The sequence below is a fragment of the Neolamprologus multifasciatus genome, chromosome 3, assembly GCF_963576455.1.
Source record: "Neolamprologus multifasciatus chromosome 3, fNeoMul1.2, whole genome shotgun sequence".
Lineage (NCBI taxonomy): Eukaryota > Metazoa > Chordata > Actinopteri > Cichliformes > Cichlidae > Neolamprologus > Neolamprologus multifasciatus.
In genome coordinates, this window is record NC_140441.1 from 7,993,050 (window position 1) to 8,012,855 (window position 19,806).

At 43.1% G+C, this 19,806-nt stretch overlaps 1 protein-coding gene and 1 long non-coding RNA gene across 2 annotated transcripts in view; both read left to right on the forward strand.

Annotated features, from left to right (window-relative positions):
• The first annotated feature begins 234 nt into the window (after positions 1-234).
• On the forward strand, positions 235-12,916 carry LOC146521386 (amine sulfotransferase-like). The gene is made up of 6 exons (XM_085155238.1): positions 235-351; positions 4,911-5,062; positions 5,155-5,354; positions 9,626-9,752; positions 12,620-12,714; positions 12,818-12,916. The coding sequence occupies exons 2-6, from the start codon at positions 4,918-4,920 to the stop codon at positions 12,914-12,916; spliced, it is 666 nt and encodes a 221-aa protein (XP_085011364.1). The 5' UTR covers positions 235-351; positions 4,911-4,917.
• Positions 12,917-12,924: 8 nt separating this feature from the next.
• LOC146521387 (uncharacterized) overlaps positions 12,925-19,806 on the forward strand; it is a 208,346-nt gene continuing 201,464 nt past the window's right edge. Inside the window, exon 1 of the long non-coding RNA XR_014873388.1 lies at positions 12,925-13,770. This is a non-coding gene — a long non-coding RNA (uncharacterized LOC146521387). The remainder of the gene's footprint in view (positions 13,771-19,806) is intronic.

A 19,806-nucleotide genomic window follows, 5' to 3' on the forward strand; every position in this document is an offset into this window, starting at 1 on the left:
CAGTACTTTTGCATAATGACTCAAGTTTCAATCATTATGCAAATTTGAAAATGCTACTTCCTGATGAAGAGAATCAACTTTTTAGGGATTTCCTTACCTGAAGGGCTGAGCATGCATCTAGACTTTTTGGTAAATATCCTTTGAGATCAGGTGAGCAATATGAGAATGCTTTGGACTGTTGAATGATTTTCTTACCAGTTAAATTTATAGTTGTCAGCTGGTGATCAGCTGATCACGGGGCCAGGTTTAAAAGAGAGACGCTACCCACCTGTTCGCCGCTCAGACATCGTTCTCTTCATGTCAGGAGCTCCGAAACCTTGCCGACGTCAGTCTCCGCCTGATTCAGCAACTGTGAGTGTTTTTCCTCTCGATTCTTTTTCTCATCCCGGCTCCGCTCGCTTTCCGTCTGTAACGCCAGTTCCGAAGCCACGCTTCGTGCACTGATCGTTACTAGAATAACTGCGTGTCTCTTCCAACCCATCGCTAGCCTTCGCCGCGTTTGGGTCTAGCCAGCACCGCGGTCAAGTGAGCCCTCACTTACGAAGTCACAGTCAAGCCAGCCGCACCGAAAATGTGGTTGCACTACTCTTGCGCATATTACGGTATGGGTGAAGCCCGGCTTAAAAACGCAGTCTTTTGTGTCCTGACACTATTTTACTTCACAATCCACTCCCAGTTTTGGTTCATCTCCACTTTTCCCCCTGTGATCCACAGCCCAAATTACTGTATGATTCAGAGAAAATTAACAATAAAAATTACCCAATATACTCTTCTGTACTTTTAATATCCTCATCTTTGACCTCAGATTACAGGAAAACTATAAGAGGTGACGCACATATTTCACTGGATTCTGAATCTAGGCCATCTCCACTCTTCACCCTGTGATCCACAGCAAAAATTACTGTACGGATTTCCTGAAAATTGATAGTAAACTTTACACAATTTACTGTACTGTACTCAATATATTCTCATCTTTGACCTCAGATTACAGGAAAACTATAAGAGGTGACGCAGATATCTCACTGGATTCTGAATCTAGGCCATCTCCACTCTGCACCCAGTGATCCACAGCCAAAATTACTGTACTGTAAAATTAATTATATAAAATGTTATTGTGGTTTAAAATATATATTTTTAAAATAATGTGAATTCATCAATTCATTTGGGACAGACACAAGTAAAAAAGTTATTAATATGGTTACTTAAAAAATAAATCTTAGCTAACCTTGTAATCTTCAGCAATCACAGTCTTTTCATCCAAATCCAGGGTCCCCCGTTTTTGCATAAGGATTTTCAAGTTGTTGTAGTGTTTTGTTACGTTCCTTCCACTACAAGGACTGCAAAACACTATTGCTGCACTATGGACAACATCATCCATGTCTTTTAAGTTATCACAGCATGCAAGGAGCCCAAACACATGCATTCCAAGCCTGTAGTTCTCTGGAATGCTGGGAAAATGAATGAATGAATGAAATCACTGTTAGTAGGACCTTTACATTACAAATCTTGTATTCTTTTTTAATTATTGATATAAATATTTTTTTACAAAGGTCCTTGGCATTTTTTCATTACATGGCTCAAACATCGATGAAGAATGGGAATGTTGAATTGCTGTGCTGAATGCTGGCCACTCAGTGAGACATAGTACTTCTGCAGCAGATCCTCTAGACTTGTTCTGCAGAACGTCATAGAAATGGATCGGAGGAGTACCAGGGATCCATCACACATTTACATGACAGGCCTGTTGTAGGCCCGATTAACAAATGCTCTTACCAGATCAGCCTGAAAGGCCTGCAAGGCCTGTGATACTTCATCACAGGGTGCAGAGTGGAGATGGCCTAGATTCAGAATCCACTGAAAATATCCTCTTACAGGTTTCCTGTAATCTGAGGTCAAAGATGAGAATATGTAGAGTACAGTAGAGTAACTTGTGCAAAGTTTAAGATCAATTTTCAGGAAATCCGTACAGTAATATTGGCTGTGGATCACAGGGTGAAGAGTGGAGATGGCTTAGATTCAGAATACAGTGAAATATCTGCGTCACCTCTTATAGTTTTCCTGTAATTTGAGCTCAAATATGAGGATATTAAAAGTACAGAAGAGTATATTGGGTAAATTTTATTGTTAATTTTCTCTGAATCATACAGTAATTTGGGCTGTGGATCACAGGGGGGAAAGTGGAGATGAACCAAAACTGGGAGTGGATTGTGAAGTAAAATAGTGTCAGGACACAAAAGACTGCGTTTCTAAGCCAGTCGGCACCCATACCGTAATATGCGTAAGAGTAGTGCAACAACACTTTAGGTGCGGCTGGCGGTGCGGCTAGCTTGACTTCGTAAGTGAGGGCTCACTTGACCGCAGTTAGCCAGCACGCCACACGGGCACGCCGAATTACTGTGTGTAATTCGCCCGATCGTGACAATAGTACTGTTTGCTGACTTAATCTAATCAGTTCTGTCTGTGCCATAGCTAATTATTCTATTTCAAGTAGAGTTGCCTGCATTGGTGAAGTCCTTCATAAGATGCGTGATAGAGAAATTCTACTTCTCTGAACTATTCCCATAACTGTAAAACCAGTTGTTCAATGTCCGCCATTTACAATAATACATTCACAATAATATATTTTTTATTGGATCAACCTTTTCTTCTGTGCTGCTTGTGTTTAGTGTAACACATTTTAACACATTTCTTAATTTGAGAGTCACATTCAAACAGTGCAAATGTGCACTCACGTTGTTTGACGTGAAGAAATATTTTTTTAAAATGATTTAATATGAAGGCAATAGCAGAATGTTACAGGCATAGCCCTAAAGAATGTAGCCTCATGGGCAGTGTAGTCATACCCGTTATGTGTCTGTGAGCGAGGGAGGGAGAAAAAGGAAAAGTACGAGCTGTCATCGAGCAGAAACGGGAGCTGGAAGCATGTAAATATAATAATAACCACTGCAGCCAAGAAGAGTGCCTGACGAGCCCAGCTGTAAGTAAACTATAAAGACTCGACTGTACACCGTGTTCGTGTTTTCCTCCAAAAACAATAAGTTCCGCTGGAGCAGCCTTTCAACGCCTCTCTCTGTCTCTCGTCAACAAAGTTGACCCAGACAACAAAGTAAAGCTAGTTTTCAGCTACGAGCCTGACACGGAAACCGACGTGTTAGCCAGAGGTCCCTTTACTACGGTTCGGAGCCGCGGACCTATTTTATATACGCGCGGAATAGTTTTCTATACGAGATTGCTGCAAAAAGTGCAGCCTTACCTAATGTCCACCTACTGTTACTCATTTTATATTAAGTTTTAAAAATGTAGTTGCTATTGAATAGCCTGCGAGTAGCCTTCGGTTATAGTAATGAATCACACAGGAACAGGGCATTCATTAGTTGTAAACAGCATGATAATATATTAAGTAATCCAAAGTATTCAGAATACATTACACTCATTGAGTAACGTAACGGAATACGAATAGTGGAATACAGTTCAAAAATAACCTTCCCAACACTGACTACCGTTTATTCACAGTATGTCACTGTAAGCCCGCTGCAAGGTAATAAACTGCAATATATTTACCAGTAACTTACCATTAACATGCATCATCACCCATATGGAAAAGATATATATAAATCTTATAAAGTTTGTATCTGTCTTGTGTGAAACTTGTATGAAAAGCATACAAGAGTAAAAACAGATATAAGATCCCTTGAAAAATTGTATAATGAAACTTGTATGTTTTGGATACTTACTAAAACAATATATGAAAGTAATGAGAAAGTGGCCACTTTCATGAGTAAATCATGTAAGCCTTATATGATTTACTCATGAAAGTGGCCACTTTCATGAGTTAAGTCATATAAGTTTTTACTATTTCTTTTCCGTATGGGCAGTACCAAAAATATTCATCTCTGCTAGAGGATACCGTGTTCCTACAGGCGGTCATTTACTGTTGAACAGGTCGTAATTTACCATAATTTCAGGAAACAGTAACATACTGTAAGAGACTGGAGGGTTCCAAAAAAAAATTTATTGTATAAAAAAAAATTATCATTTATATGTATTTTTATATAAAAACACACACATATACACACACACACTATTAGGGCTGCACGATTTTGCATAAAATGAGAATCACGATTTTTTTGGCTTAGAATTGAGATCACGATTTTCTTTTCCAATATAAATATTTATTGTGCTTATTAACTGCACATCAACTTCGTAACAGTTGAGACTGAACATAAAAACAATAAATAAACATAAAAACAACAAATGTCTCACATTTTGTCGTTGCCGCAAAATGTTGTACTGCTTGAAATTCCGTCTCCACCGTTGCTCGACACTGCGTGTATAGAGCAGATAGTGCAACAATAGAAAAATAGTTGCGGGACGGCACTGTGTAGCGTTTGTCTAGGGTGTTGATCATTTTCCTAAATCCCATATCTTTGGTCAGGTGATAAGTAATAGCCTCCATAATTTCTTTGTGCCTGCAGAAGTTCGACGTGTATAGGGAAGCGCTGTATAAGGTTGGCATCAACATCGAATATATTGAGGTTTCGCCCATCCCATTCTTTTTATGAAGTGGTGTTTTAATTTCCAAGTAAGAAAACCATTCATGCCCGTTCACTGCTGGCCCTGTTATTCTGGCTCTGGGTCCATTGTGTAACGGACGCCAACAGCATTAACAGGACGCTTACATTAGAGCCTCTTATTGCACGTTTTGTCTGGGTTTCCAGCAATCAAAATCAGAGTATTCCCTTACTCCCAACACTGCTCACCCAGCATCAATTTGCCATGCGAAAGCCAATCAGGGGTCAAAAAGACCCCCAACAATGTAGCCCTGGGGACCCTGGGACAAACAAACCTCTCCACCATGTGACTCACAGATTTTTTCGTTCATGTGTATATTTTTTATCTGTCTTATGTAGAACCAGTATGGAGCAGATCAGAGATCATCGTGTTTTAAAGTATAAAAACTACAATTTTATGGTCGGTCTTACAACTCCAGAGTACATAGACTCTCTTGAGAGTTTTGAAATAAAAGACAGCGATGTCTTCCTCGTCACTTATCCAAAATCAGGTTGGTGAAAAATCTTACACATTATTTATATTTGCAGTTTTGTGCTGGCCAGACTAATCCACTGATCATCTCTAACGTTTTCCCCACATCAGGCACTGTATGGGCTCAGCAGATCATCATTTCCATCTACGAACTGGATGGGAATCAGACTAAATATTCAACCAACGTGGAGAGGATGCCGTGGCTGGAGTACAAGACAGCTGAATACACTCTTCTTCCCTCTCCACGAATCTTCACCTCGCATCTCCCTGAACATATCATGCCTCCAGGAGTGAAAGAGAAGAAGGCAAAAGTCAGTACTTTACAGAAGCTCAATTCTTCTTGAAGAAAGAGGCAGTCTTAAATAGGGCTGTGCAATATGACCAAAATCTCATATCCCGATATAAGAATTCTATCGTCCGATAACGATATAAATCACAAAAATGTAACTTATTCTGTGAATCTCGGGCAGCTTGACTTGCGGGAAGTGTTTCCAGCTGTGCGTCGTGTACCTGGAGTCGAGTGTTTTAACCGATGCATGAAACGATACATTTTTAGACATAAGTTGTAACGGCCGCCGTTTTCTTTGTGAGTATTTATTACACGGCGTGCTGCGGGGAACAGCCTGTTCTAACGTTTGAGTCTAAGGTCTATTTTTTAGCACCTGGCGGCTCTTTTTTACTTCTCATCCGTAAATAATCTGCTCTTTCAAGTGATTCAGTTTATTTTGAAAAGTCTCAACAGGATATTGAGCTTTATTGTGAAAGGTTTATGTGGAACATAAAGAAGCGGACACGCGATGGTGTTACCGTCGTTGTTGCTAACCACAACGCATAAAAACAGGCGCTTGTCCGTCCGTAGTGTGGTTATATTAAATATAAGAGAAAGAGAGAACTTTAAGAAATTAATATAGCCACTACAGTGACCATCAGAACGATGAGAAAATATTGCTGTAAACAGTTTATTTTGCAACACCACGAAACAAACGATAGCGTAAAATGAAACACTAGACGTTGTAATGGGGTCATAAATCAAGGAATCTGAGGGTCATTTTTATCATAGACTTCTACACAAACTTCAACTAACAATTTTCATGTTAGCAAGATGGCGGCGCGCTCGGGTGCAGCGGCTCTTAGCTCTCCAGTTTGGTGCTTGTTTTTACTTTTACTGTGTATATTTTTGAATGTTTGCAACGCCGCCATCTCTTACAGTCGCCAGAACCTAATGGACCTAGGTTTCAAATATAGTTTGTCTGTCTCTGGCGACTATCAACAAACACACAACATCCCGGGGGAGATAACGAGATCGCCAGGGTCACCGTGGATGGTCTGCCCGCCCAGCAAGCGTAGGAGGCGACGAAGGGAGAGAAAGCAAAAGAGAGGATGCCGGTCGGGCCCAGATGCTAGGCTACGTAAACAACCATACCGGCCAGCTCTTCCGAGCCTCTTCCTATCGAACGCCAGATCCATCACCCACAAATTGGACGAACTGGAGCTACAGATAGCCACCACGAGCTTTGCACGTAACTGCAGCATTATTCTTATCACGGAGTCGTGGCTTCACCCGCTGATTCCCGACGCTGCAGTTGAGTTAGCAGGCCGCACGCTACACCGGCATGACAGAAACAGCAACTCAGGTAAAAGCAGAGGAGGGGGGCTATGTGTTTACGTGCATAACGAATGGTGTTGTAACAGCAGGATCATTCACACACACTGTTCTCCTGATTTGGAGGTTCTGGCAGTCTCGTGCAGACCTTTTTATATCCCGAGGGAGTTTACAGTAGTTATTGTGATAGCTGTTTATATACCACCGGATGCTAACGTGGGCATGGCTCTCAGCCTCTTGCTCAACACCATAAATAAACAACAGCTTGGGGTTTTTATTGTCGCCGGCGACTTCAACAAAGCGTGCCTAAAGACTGTGCTTCCCAAATTTGTCCAGTTTGTGGACTTTGCTACGAGAGGAGAAAACACTTTGGACCATGTCTATTCAAACATCAGGCATGCCTTCAGAGCGACACCCCTCCCCCATCTGGCTGGATCTCACCACCTCTGCATGTCTCTCACCCCCACCTACACCCCCCTGCTGAGAAAAACAAAGCCCCAGACAAAGACAATAAAACCTGGCCTGAAGGAGCCCTCTCTCAACTGCAGGACTGCTTCTCAACAACTGTATGGGATTTATTCTCCAGCCTCAACCTCCAGGAGTACACGGACACTGTACTCTCGTACATCAGGAACTGTGTTGACAATGTCACCGTTAACAAAAGGGTCAGGGTGTTTCCAAATCAAAAACCCTGGATGAATAGCGAAGTGCAATCCCTCCTAAAAAACCGTAACACCGCCTTCAAGTCAGGGGACAGGGCTGCGTATAGGGCGGCCAGGGCAGACCTGAGTAGAGGCATCAAGAAAGCCAAGGCTGCCTATAGGAGGAGGATTGAAGATCACTTTGCTGTCGACAACGACCCCAGAAAAATGTGGCAGGGGATCAATCACATTACCAACTACAGAAGAAACAACCAGGCGATATCTAGGACTGATGCCTCGCTGGCTGAGGATCTAAACCGTTTCTTCGCCCGCTTTGAGACGTCCAGGCCCTCAGCTGTTACACCACTTCCACCCGCCTCTAGCACCGGCACACTAACATTTGGAGAGCATCAAGTGAGGTGTGTTCTAAGGTCAGTGAATCCCAGGAAGGCGGCAGGTCCTGATGGAATACATGGAAAGGTTCTCAGAGCATGTGCTGACGAACTGACCGGAGTCTTCACTAAAATCTTCAACCTTTCCTTGTCATTAAACACCGTCCCACCCTGCCTCAAAACCTCAATCATCATCCCCATCGCTAAGAAGACGGCTGTGGACAGCCCAAATGACTACAGGCACTGTTGCACTTACGCCTGTAGTGATGAAGTGCTTTGAGAGACTGGTCTGTCAGCACATCAGGGCCGGTCTGCCTTCCACTCTGGACCCCCACCAATTTGCCTATAGGACAAATCGATCCACCGAGGACGCCATCACCATAGCGCTCCACACTGCGCTGAGTCACCTGGAGCACCGAGGAAACTATGTGAGAATGCTCTTCCTGGACTTCAGCTCAGCATTCAATCACATCATCCCGGAGATCCTGGTCGAGAAACTGTCTAACCTGGGACTCTCCACCTCCATCTGTCTCTGGATCAAGGACTTCCTGACAAATAGACCACAGTCTGTCAGACTCGGCCCCTACCTGTCCAGCACCATCACACTCAGTACCGGGTCTCCACAAGGATGTGTTCTGAGTCCCCTCTTGTTTACGCTCTACACATCCGACTGCTCCCCTACCCATCTCTCAAACACCATCATAAAGTTCGCGGATGACACCACAGTGGTTGGACTCATCTCAAGGGGGGATGAGTCGGACTACAGAGATGAGGTTAACAGATTGACTGAGTGGTGTTCAGCTAACAACCTCCAACTGAACACCACGAAAACTAAAGAACTTATTTTGGACTTCAGGAAGGGCAGAGCAGACCCGGCCCCACTCTACATTCACGGGAACTGTGTGGAGAGGGTACACTCCATGAGGTTTCTGGGCATGCAGATCTGTGATGATCTCTCCTGGACTGCAAATACCATGGCGGTGGTAAAAAAGGCCCAGCAGCGTCTCCATTTTTTGAGAGTGCTCAGGAGGAACAACCTGGAGGAGAGGCTGCTGGTGACATTCTATAGAGCCACCATAGAGAGCATCCTAACGTACGGCATAACAACGTGATATGCAGGGTGCTCAGTTGCAGACAGGAAAGGACTGCAGAGGGTCATCAACACAGCCCAGAAGATCACTGGCTGCCCTCTGCCCAGCCTGGAGGCCATTGCGAACTCCCGATACCTCAGCAGAGCTGGCAATATCATTAAGGACTACTCTCACCCCAGTAATCAACTGTTTGAACTATTACCGTCAGGCCGACGGTACAGGTCACATAAAACCAGGACAAACAGATTCAGGGATAGCTTCTTGCCCAGAGCTATCACCGTAGTAAATAAGCACAAAACAATTAAACCTGCTTAACCATACTTGCCATTGTCACTATACTATGCTGCTATTCATACTATCATTATATTATGCTGCTATCCTGTATATATTGTACTTATTTATTGTCTGATCACTACAGTTGTTTTATTGTACTTTTTATATTTTACATTTATATTTATTTTGCTTTTTGCACCAAGGAAGTGGCACTCCAATTTCGTTGTACTTTGTACAATGACAATAATGGCTATTCTATTCTATTCTATTCTAAACACACGGTTCCAGGTCCAAAAAGCTAGCACTAGCTTTTGTTTTATTTCAAGTGATTCTGTGTTTCAAGTGATTTTTTTTTTTTTTGTCCTTTTCCTTTCTTACGATGAGGTCATTGCAGACTAAGAGGTTCATCAAATCAAGTAGAAATAGGAGAAAAAGAGCTATAAAATATACAGCCTTTAAAATATATTTAAAAAATATTATTTGAAATCATTTTTTTAAATTTTCTTTTAAACTAATGACTTTCAATTTTTACATTTAAGTAACAAACTGTTTTTTTTTTTTTTTTTTAAAAATATATATCAGATCGTGTATTTGATGAGGAATCCAAAGGACGACATGGTGTCTTTTTATCACTTCAGCAAAGTCCTGGCATACCTGGAAACTCCCGAGAGCTTTGACCAGTTTTTTGAGTGGTACATAACAGGAAACGGTAAGTTTCCTCACTTTCGATCCACATAATGATGAATCAGTTAGTGGTTATTATAAACACACTATACAGTGGGGCAAAAAAGTATTTAGTCAGCCACCGATTGTGCAAGTTCCCCCACTTAAAATGATGACAGAGGTCAGTAATTTGCACCAGAGGTACACTTCAACTGTGAGAGACAGAATGTGAAAAAAAAATCCATGAATTCACATGGTAGGATTTGTAAAGAATTTATTCGTAAATCAGGGTGGAAAATAAGTATTTGGTCAATAACAAAAATACAACTCAATACTTTGTAACATAACCTTTGTTGGCAATAACAGAGGTCAAACGTTTACTATAGGTCTTTACCAGGTTTGCACACACAGTAGCTGGTATTTTGGCCCATTCCTCCATGCAGATCTTCTCAAGAGCAGTGATGTTTTGGGGCTGTCGCCGAGCAACACGGACTTTCAACTCCCGCCACAGATTTTCTATGGGGTTGAGGTCTGGAGACTGGCTAGGCCACTCCAGGACTTTCAAATGCTTTTTACGGAGCCACTCCTTTGTTGCCCGGGCGGTGTGTTTTGGATCATTGTCATGTTGGAAGACCCAGCCTCGTTTCATCTTCAAAGTTCTCACTGATGGAAGGAGGTTTTGGCTCAAAATCTCACGATACTTGGCCCCATTCATTCTGTCCTTAACACGGATCAGTCGTCCTGTCCCCTTGGCAGAAAAACAGCCCCATAGCATGATGTTTCCACCCCCATGCTTCACAGTAGGTATGGTGTTCTTGGGATGCAACTCAGTATTCTTCTTCCTCCAAACACGACGAGTTGAGTTTATACCAAAAAGTTCTACTTTGGTTTCATCTGACCACATGACATTCTCCCAATCCTCTGCTGTATCATCCATGTGCTCTCTGGCAAACTTCAGACGGGCCTGGACATGCACTGGCTTCAGCAGCGGAACACGTCTGGCACTGCGGGATTTGATTCCCTGCCGTTGTAGTGTGTTACTGATGGTGACCTTTGTTACTTTGGTCCCAGCTCTCTGCAGGTCATTCACCAGGTCCCCCCGTGTGGTTCTGGGATCTTTGCTCACCGTTCTCATGATCATTTTGACCCCACGGGATGAGATCTTGCGTGGAGCCCCAGATCGAGGGAGATTATCAGTGGTCTTGTATGTCTTCCATTTTCTGATGATTGCTCCCACAGTTGATTTTTTTCACACCAAGCTGCTTGCCTATTGTAGATTTACTCTTCCCAGTCTGGTGCAGGTCTACAATTCTTTTCCTGGTGTCCTTCGAAAGCTCTTTGGTCTTGGCCATGGCGGAGTTTGGAGTCTGACTGGTTGAGGCTGTGGACAGGTGTCTTTTATACAGATGATGAGGTCAAACAGGTGCCATTACTTACAGGTAACGAGTGGGGGACAGAAAAGCTTCTTACAGAAGACGTTACAGGTCTGTGAGAGCCAGGGATTTTCCTTGTTTGAGGTGACCAAATACTTATTTTCCACCCTGATTTACGAATAAATTCTTTACAAATCCTACCATGTGAATTCATGGATTTTTTTTTTTTTCACATTCTGTCTCTCACAGTTGAAGTGTACCTCTGGTGCAAATTACTGACCTCTGTCATCATTTTAAGTGGGGGAACTTGCACAATCGGTGGCTGACTAAATACTTTTTTGCCCCACTGTATCTATTTATTATCTATATCTTTATTCACATAAATGTTTAAGAATTGTTGAGGTAGACTTATTGATAGATTATCATGGGCCTTGCACCACAGACTGCAGAAAGAAACAAATAAAACTTTTAGAGTGTGCAAGGCGCAGAGTAGCACTTGATAAGCTATAATGGATTTGATTTAGCGCTTTTCAAGGCACCCAAAGCGCTTTACAATGCCACTATTCATTCATTCACTCTCACACACTGGTGGAGGCAAGCTACGGTTGCCCTGGGGCAGACTGACAGAAGCGAGGCTGCCATATTGCGCCATCGGCCCCTCTGGCCAACACCAGTAGGCGGTAGGGTAAAGTGTCTTGCCCAAGGACACAACGACCAGGACAGAGAGCCCTGGGATCAAACCGGCGACCTTCCGGTTACAGATACGCTTCCCAAGCCCCTGAGCCACGGTCGTCCCCGTATAAGCTAGAGATGAACAAATGGCTGCCACTCCTCCCGCTCCTGTGCTTTGAAAAATGCACTATGTAAAGTATTACCTTTGTTCTAGAAGTTTTTGGAGAAAAATTACTGATTCATTAAAGTTTAAATTCCAAATACTGGACAATTCAGATTCAGTGGATTTTGAGAGAGCGTGTTTATTCTGAGTTGATATTTACTGTGTTAATATGACAAATGTGTCAAAACACGTTTTTCTTGGCATGCACCAGCAGGAAGGTCATGTGCACTCTATGCCCATGCAGTAATCCATGTTTTAAAGGGTACAGTTTAAAATGTATAAAAAAAAAAAATCTGTTGCTAAACGTTTTCTTTTCTGTCATGTGATTCATCTAACAGGTCTTGCAGCTCTACATACTTGAAAAACTTTGGTTTCTGTGACCTGAAGGTTTCAGTGTGTGGCAACAGTGCTTCCACTTTAGTACCCAGTGATTTTGTGGTGCTGTGCTAGTATTTAGCACCAACACCAGTTTTGTGTGTGTGTGTGTGTGTGTGTGTGTGTGTATTGAGCACATTGACAAAATCTGTACTACATTCGGAGGCACACTACCACTGCATGATTAGCATGGGGGACTGATCATGCCTACAGTCATGCTGTAGGTAACTACAGAGCTTACACTTGAGCTCGTCTTGTGACATGTGGGTTGTATGTGAACTCAATTAAGTCAGAATGCCAAATAACTGGATGCATTATGCAACTATACAGTTTTTGCGTCATCCTGGTTTGACCATGTCAGGGAGTGGTATTTAAACAGAGACCAGTACAACATCCTCTTCCTGACCTACGAGGAAATGATTTTGGTAAGATGTTTCTTCGCATTTTTGTTGTTTCTAAGGAAACTCAAATAAAATATCTGGCAGAGTTTAAGGTTCTTTTCCTGTTGCGTTCCTGCTTTTCTTTCAGGACCTGAAAGGATCAGTGAAGAAGATCTGCAACTTCTTAGGGAAAAACCTGACTGAAGCCGCCATCAGTCAAGTTGTGGAAAAAGCTAAGTTTGAGTGAGTGAGTGATTTCTCCTCCCATGAGTCAACATTTAAGACAGAAGTATCTCATTTATTTGTGTAGAAAAATCAAAAGGAAAGGATCCTTTTTTGGTAAGAAACAAAACATTACAAGAAGAAATTGTGCAATTGCAGTGTCATTTTGGTTAAAGTCTTGTTCAGCATTGACATTCTTCCGTTATTTAATCTGATACAGAATTGAACCTCAGACCTGTAAACAGCATCCACTGAATATCTTTTAATTAATATGTGAAATACAGCTTGTTAACACATGATTTATTGCAAGATAATAGTCTATTAAAAAAAATAATCTCATTTCTTTAATGTGACTTCTGTTTCTGAACATTACTAAACATTTTCATTTTCAGTGTTATGGCTGTAAAATGTAACTTTGATTTTCATACAAGAGTGAATGCTCTCCTCTGGAGGCAAGAGTGACATTTTGAATTTAGGTAGTTTATCTGTATGAAACTCTTCTCACACAAGTAAGCTGATCCAAAGATGAAAAAACTCCACATTATTCATTATCATATAGAATAAAACTGCATGTTTCAAACACAAGTTTGTCAGGTTTTGAGAGTTTTTTTAATATCACTCCATTTGTGGTTTTAAATCTGAATAGCCTTCATTTTTCACACCAATCTTCCAGTAACGTCATTATTATGTAGTAATCAGGACACAGCATAAGTCAAATGTACAAATTTTTTAGTAAAAGTAAAAAAGTTGTTAGTAAAAAAGTAAAGCATAAATTAACACTTCACTTCAACATTAACTATAGTACCTCTTAAGGAACCTATAGAATATTGTCACATGGGGTGAAGAACAGCATAAACTGTGTCACTTCCCCTCATCTGTGTGATTCAGAACTAAGATGGAGCAGATCAGTGCAGGTATAAGAACTACAACTTTCTGACCACTGTACATAGACTCCCTTCAGAGTTTTAAAATAACAAACAGCAATGTCTTACTTGCGTCTTTTACAAAGTCAGGCCAGTGAAAAATCTCTGTAGCATCCCATTATTTTGCAGTTTTATTCCGTGCAGACTGATCCGCTGGTTACATATAATATCCCATAAAGTTTCCATCAGAAGGCTCAGCAGATCATCACTTCTATCTATGAGTTGGACGGGCATCTGAATGAATGGTCTAACAACTCGCAGAAGATGCCATGGCTGCAGTTCACAGGGGTGCATGCACTCCTAACCCCTCTCCACAGCTCTTCAGATCACATCTCTCCCAGGTTCTCATGCCTCTAGGACTGAAGGACGAGAAGGGAAAGGTCAGAGCTGTATAGATGCTCAAGCAGCCTGAAGAAAGAGCAGGTGATCCTTGACTGACTCTTGGTGACGCTGTCACTTGGTGTACTCGGTAGAGTAGTGATGGGATTTCCGGCTCTTTTTAGAGAACCGGCTCTTTCAGCTCGGCTCACTAAAAAGAGCCGGCTCTTTCGGCTCCCAACCGGCTCTAGGTTGTTTCGTTGCTTTAATTAATTTATTATTAACAACAATATAAAATTATGCACAAAAGGAATTATTAATGTAAAAAAATAAACCGTGGTTTTATTTATATATGTTTATATATAAATATATACGGTGGCCCCTAGAGACAAAGCACGTACAAACTACAAAACACATTTATAGCGTTAACTGAGCTCCAAAACAGAGCTACCTAGATTACTTAAATTACACAACTGAAAGCATATGTGTATTGTTTGTGTATTTATACATAAGCACTCATATATATTCAAATAATTCAAAAAAATGTTCATTTACCCGTTATTACCACACACCAAATCCAGTCGTTGGTACTTCCTGGCTTGTGTAGCCACTAGGTAACAAAAGCTCAACACTGCGCCTGCATCCTGGAGCACTTTTGTGTTTTGTATGTTTTTTGTAGTTTGTACGTGCTTCGGGGTTTGTATGTTCTTTGTCGCTACCGGCCACCGTAAATATACTTTTATTTATTCACGCCACATAAAATGTAATAAATAAATCATATAATACAAAAACCAACTATTTACATTTCAACTTTTAACTATTTAAATTTTCAGCTTCTTCCTTTTAAACAAATTTAATGTGAAACATCACAAAACACTGCAAACCACAACACAATTAAATATAAATTAAAAGAAGATGCACATTCTCTGTCATATGGGCCTGCATGAATAAACTTTCTGAGTCCTTTATCATCCGCAACTGAAAATAGTTGTGGATGATTACTATACCTTTCTAATGTGACGTTGTTGTCCCTGGCTCTCTTTCTCTCTCTTTCCCTACGGCTCTGTTCCTGTGCTGCTGCGAGTGTAACTACCGCCCCTTCCCCCTCTTCCCAGCGCAAAGCACAAGGCTTGCGTGTGTAGTGAAGCAGAAAAAAGTGCGAGAGAGAGGGTGAGAGAAGGAAGGAAAAAAAAAAATCCATGTCGTTCACTTCAAAGAATCGGCTCTAAGAGCTGTTTCATTCGCGACCGACACATCACTACGGTAGAGTATCACTATCACTTCCTGTTCCTGCTCAAACAGAGTGGTGTTTTTGAGTAGCTTATCTGCTTAGCAGTTTAATTAAAAACTGTTAGATACATTCTTTTTTCATAGTATAATCTTAACATGCTTCATCCAAAGCACACTTCCTGTGTACTCACCACCTAACTTATAGCCAAAGTATTCACTCACTGTGCTTTTACTGTTTTGCTAGCTTAGCTTAGCTCATAGCCAACTCGCTATCAGCATGGCCTCTTCACCTGTCCCTACTGCACTTTCCTTCTCATTGTGTCAGATGTTTAGTTACTCCTCGGTCTCCTTTAGCAGTAATGATACTTGTAACAAATGTAGCATATTTGCAGCTCTGGAGGTCAGGATTACTGAATTGGAGACTCTGCTTCGCACCCTTCATTCACCCGTAGCTAGGCCTTCCAAGGGACCCGTCCAGCCTGCAGCGCCTCCGCCTCTGGCTCCCACGCCGCCGCCTGCAGCGCCTCCGGCTCCCACGCCGCTGCCTGCAGCGCCTCCGGCTCCCACGCCGCCGCCTGCAGCGCCTCCGGCTTCCACGCCGCCGCAGCCTCAGCATCCACGCCAGCTGCAGCCTCGGCATCCACGCCAGCTGCAGCCTCGGCATCCACGCCAGCTGCAGCCTCATCATCCACGCCAGCTGCAGCCTCATCATCCACGCCAGCTGCAGCCTCCGAGTCTTCGCCCTCGCCTGGTCCAGCCTCCGTGTCTTCGCCCTCGCCTGGTCCAGCCTCCGTGTCTTCGCCCTCGCCTGGTCAAGCCTCGTCTGGGGCTGCAGCTAACCGGCCACTTTCCAGGCCACTGGCCAGGCGCCATCGCCGTCTTGGGCGGCCCCCAGACTCCCTTCGCCTGAGTCGCCACCGTTGCCTTCCGCACGGTCGGTCCCCTGAACTGCGTCCACGTCGGCGCCATTGTCTTCCGCGCGGCCGGCCTCCGGACCTCCGTCGCCTGGGTCGCCGCCGTTGCCGTCCGCACGGTCGGCCCCCTGAACTGTTTGGACTCCTGTGCTGTCAGCCCCCTGGCTGGCCCCCTGAACTCTTTTGTTTTAGACTCTGTTTTCTTGGGCTCCCGTGTATTTCTTTTGTTGTTGTTTTTTGGTGCTGGCTCATGTTTTGCCCTGGTCGGGTTGTTTTCTGTTTTTTGGTGGTTCTGTTTTCTTGTTGGGCTGTCTGGTGCCAGCCTTTGAGGGGGAGGGGGGGGGGTACTGTCATGATCCTGGGTCCTTTTGACCCAGCGTTTTGTTTTCTATTAGTGTGCTTTTGGTTCTGTTGTTCCTCCTGTTTAGTGTATTCTGTTCTGCCCATCTATTCCTGTGTTAAGTCCACATTTCCTAGTCTGTCTTTGCGTGTGTGTGTGTGTTTCCTGTCTTATTGTGAAGGTCTGCGTCTTATGTGAGTGTTTTCCGTTTGCCTCCCTAGTCGTCACGTTAATCACTCCCAGCTGTGTCCCCCACCTGTGTGTAATCTCCCTGTGTTCTCTGAGTGTTTTTAAGTCGTGTCTTGTCTTAGTCGTTGCTGGTTCGTCTGTGTTGTTTCCCCCGGTCTCCCTGCGTTTCTCCATCCATCTCTCTGTATGTATTTCCCCGGACCTCCCTGCATCCACGTTCTGGTTTGTTTTGTTAGTTTGCACAGTTTAGGTTTTCCTGCTCATGTTCACCTGCCATTGCTGTTTATTTCTACTCGTGTTAATAAATACTCACCTGCACCAGAGCTGCCGCTTCCGGGTCCTAAATAGTTCCCACACGGCTTGCCCCGGCAGCCCGTGACACTTTGTCTCTCTTAGAGAAAGAAAACAATCCAAACCTCACTGTTAAAATCAGCCTAGTGTTAAGTAAAACCCAAAAATCAACCAAAACTTCACCAGAAAGTTTTTCTCCCTCCCGGGACAATATTGTGTGGAAATACAGGTACCATAACTCCTTTTTGCACTGACAAAAAACATGTTGGACTTATTTGATTCAATAGTGGACACTGGTTGCACACAAATGTTTTGCTTTGGCAGAAACTTAAACAACTGAGTAAACACAACCTTTTCATATTCAGTTAACCTGTGCATTTTGTGTTCATAAAACACGATTGAAACATGTTCTGATGGAGTAAGTTGAGCTCCTTGAATATTTTAATCCTTCACGATTCTGTCATTTTATTTCAACACTATTCAATAACTTTTATCCAAATTCTACTTGGTCCCTTAAATGCTACATGTTGTCTTCATATTGCATACGGTTCAACAAAGTCTAGATTCTGGTTACCATAAAAATTGAATGGGTCTACAACAACTACCATCCTTCTATCTTTATCCTGGTTGCAGGAGGGCTGGGAAATAACCCTGAAGTGATAGGTTAAGAGGCAGGGTGCACCCCGGACAGCTCACCAGTCTATCACATAAAAACAAACAACCATTTACACTTACATTCATGGATAATTTAGAATCATCAATTAACCTAGCTCTAACAGCTGCATGACTTTTCACTGTGGCAGGAAACCAGAATACCCAGAGAGAAACCACTGCAAACTAGCCAGACTGTGGCCTTGCACCCAGGACCTTCTTACTGTGGAGCAACAGCACTAACCAGCATGCCTACAACGTAGGAAATACAGGAAAGCTATGATTTCCTGTATTTGAGGCAGAATTCTTTTGTGCTTGCCCTTGACAGGTTAATCCACAATAAATAGCAATAGCATGCATTTGGTGTGTGTGTCGTTGTCTGCCTCTTATAACTCCAGTGATTTTCCTGCAGTTTGAAATCTTATGCGGTCTTGTGAATTCCGTGAGTTCAGCAACTCACCACTCTTACTAGATTGTATCGTGTCATCTCAATGAGAACAAATTGAGTTGTTGAATTTTGTACCGGTCTTTAAAGCCTGAGGCAATTGTGCTAAATACACGCGAGATGCTTATGTAAATCCAAGGGCTGGTCCCCTTTTCTTTTTCCTTTTTTTTTTTTTTCCCAGCTTCAATTAAATCTCAATCACAAAAATGTGGCGCTCCAAAATAAGGCTCACACCGTTAATTCATCATTTTCACTCTGTACCACTGCTCCTTATCAGGCTGTGTGAAGCACAGTAAACAATTCAGTCGAGGCCTTGAGCCATAAACAGACATCACTCACAGACATTGTTTTCATAACCAAACTGCTTTAGACCCTGTCCCCTAAATCTACACAAATGCCCTCTGTTTGACATGAAATGCATTTAACCAATAAACAATCAATGGCTTCTTGTTGTTGTAACAAATTCTGTATTTGGACGTTTGTGTGCAGCATTTTGCGTATCAGCATAGCATTTGTTAGTAAAGCATTCTTCATTGCATCAGCGTGTGTGTATCACTCTTCATTGCACAAATGTGTGTATGTGTGTGTGTGTGGATCACTTCTCAGTCAATCAACGAGTGCATATGTGTTCATGTGTGTGTTTCTCTTGATTCTGAGTCAGTGTATGTAGATGTGTGTGTTTGTGTTCATCACTTTCCTGTTCTGGTGTTCTGGGTAAACCACAGCCTGAAGCGTACCCTGGGGTCCTGCCCTCCTCCTTTTCAGTCCGTTTGCGTCCATTGGTGGTGCTGCTCAAAGTTCTGTCCATACTGGTTCTGGCCCCAATTGAGGCAGTCCTTTTCTCCAGTGTCCTGCATCTTTTCCTTGTCCAGCTCCTCCTTAACTTGACCCTTTTGCAGGTTTGGCGACCCCCTGCTCCAGCAACCTCCGGCCTGATTTCAAGTCCTGTATCTGGGACTCTAAACCTGACTGATGGGTTCGATTAGCAGCCAGCTCCTCCTGAGCCATGCTCAGTTTCTGCTCTGATGCCTTGAGCTCTTACTGAGGGCAGAAACCTCAGTCTTTTCCGTACACGTCAGATTGAAGTTTATTGATGTTTTCCTTGCTTTGCTCCACGGCCTTCTGCAGCTCTGCTGTCCGGCTCTTCTCAGAGGTCACCTCCTGACCGAGCCCCGACAGCTGTGCCTTCAGCTTATGTTCTTCTGCTGCTTTTGTCCAATCTGAGGTGCCTCCTGACCTCAGTTACTCCTCGTGTCTCTGGCACGCCCTTTTTGCTGCCCGATCATCCGTGTTGGTCCGTCACTGTCCTGCACAGTTTTAATGCAGAGTTGTTAAGGTCAGCATTCTTTTGCTCGGCCTCACTTTTCATCCGGGCTTAATAGGCGTCTCGTCACAGCTCTGTCAGCTGAAGCCATCTGGAAATCTTCCCCATGTAGTGAAACGGGCCTTGGATTTAACGTTCTCCATCTCCGCTGCATGACATCGTTTTCCTGCAGCACTGTTGACATTCTCAGGCTGTTGTCCAGCTGCTGTAGCATTTGGTCAGGGTCACATCAAAGATGGTAGAGGGGAGAGCAAAGATGGTAGAGGGGAGAGCAAAGATGGTAGAGGGGA

What these genes read in the sequence shown, in the direction of transcription:
- LOC146521386 (XM_085155238.1), top strand. Translation starts at nt 4,918, where the DNA reads ATGGAGCAGATCAGAGATCATCGTGTTTTAAAGTATAAAAACTACAAT. An exon ending in TGAAAGAGAAGAAGGCAAAA is followed by an intron (nt 5,355 to 9,625) that starts GTCAGTACTTTA and finishes AATATATATCAG; the next exon opens with ATCGTGTATTTGATGAGGAA. An exon ending in GTGGTACATAACAGGAAACG is followed by an intron (nt 9,753 to 12,619) that starts GTAAGTTTCCTC and finishes GCAACTATACAG; the next exon opens with TTTTTGCGTCATCCTGGTTT.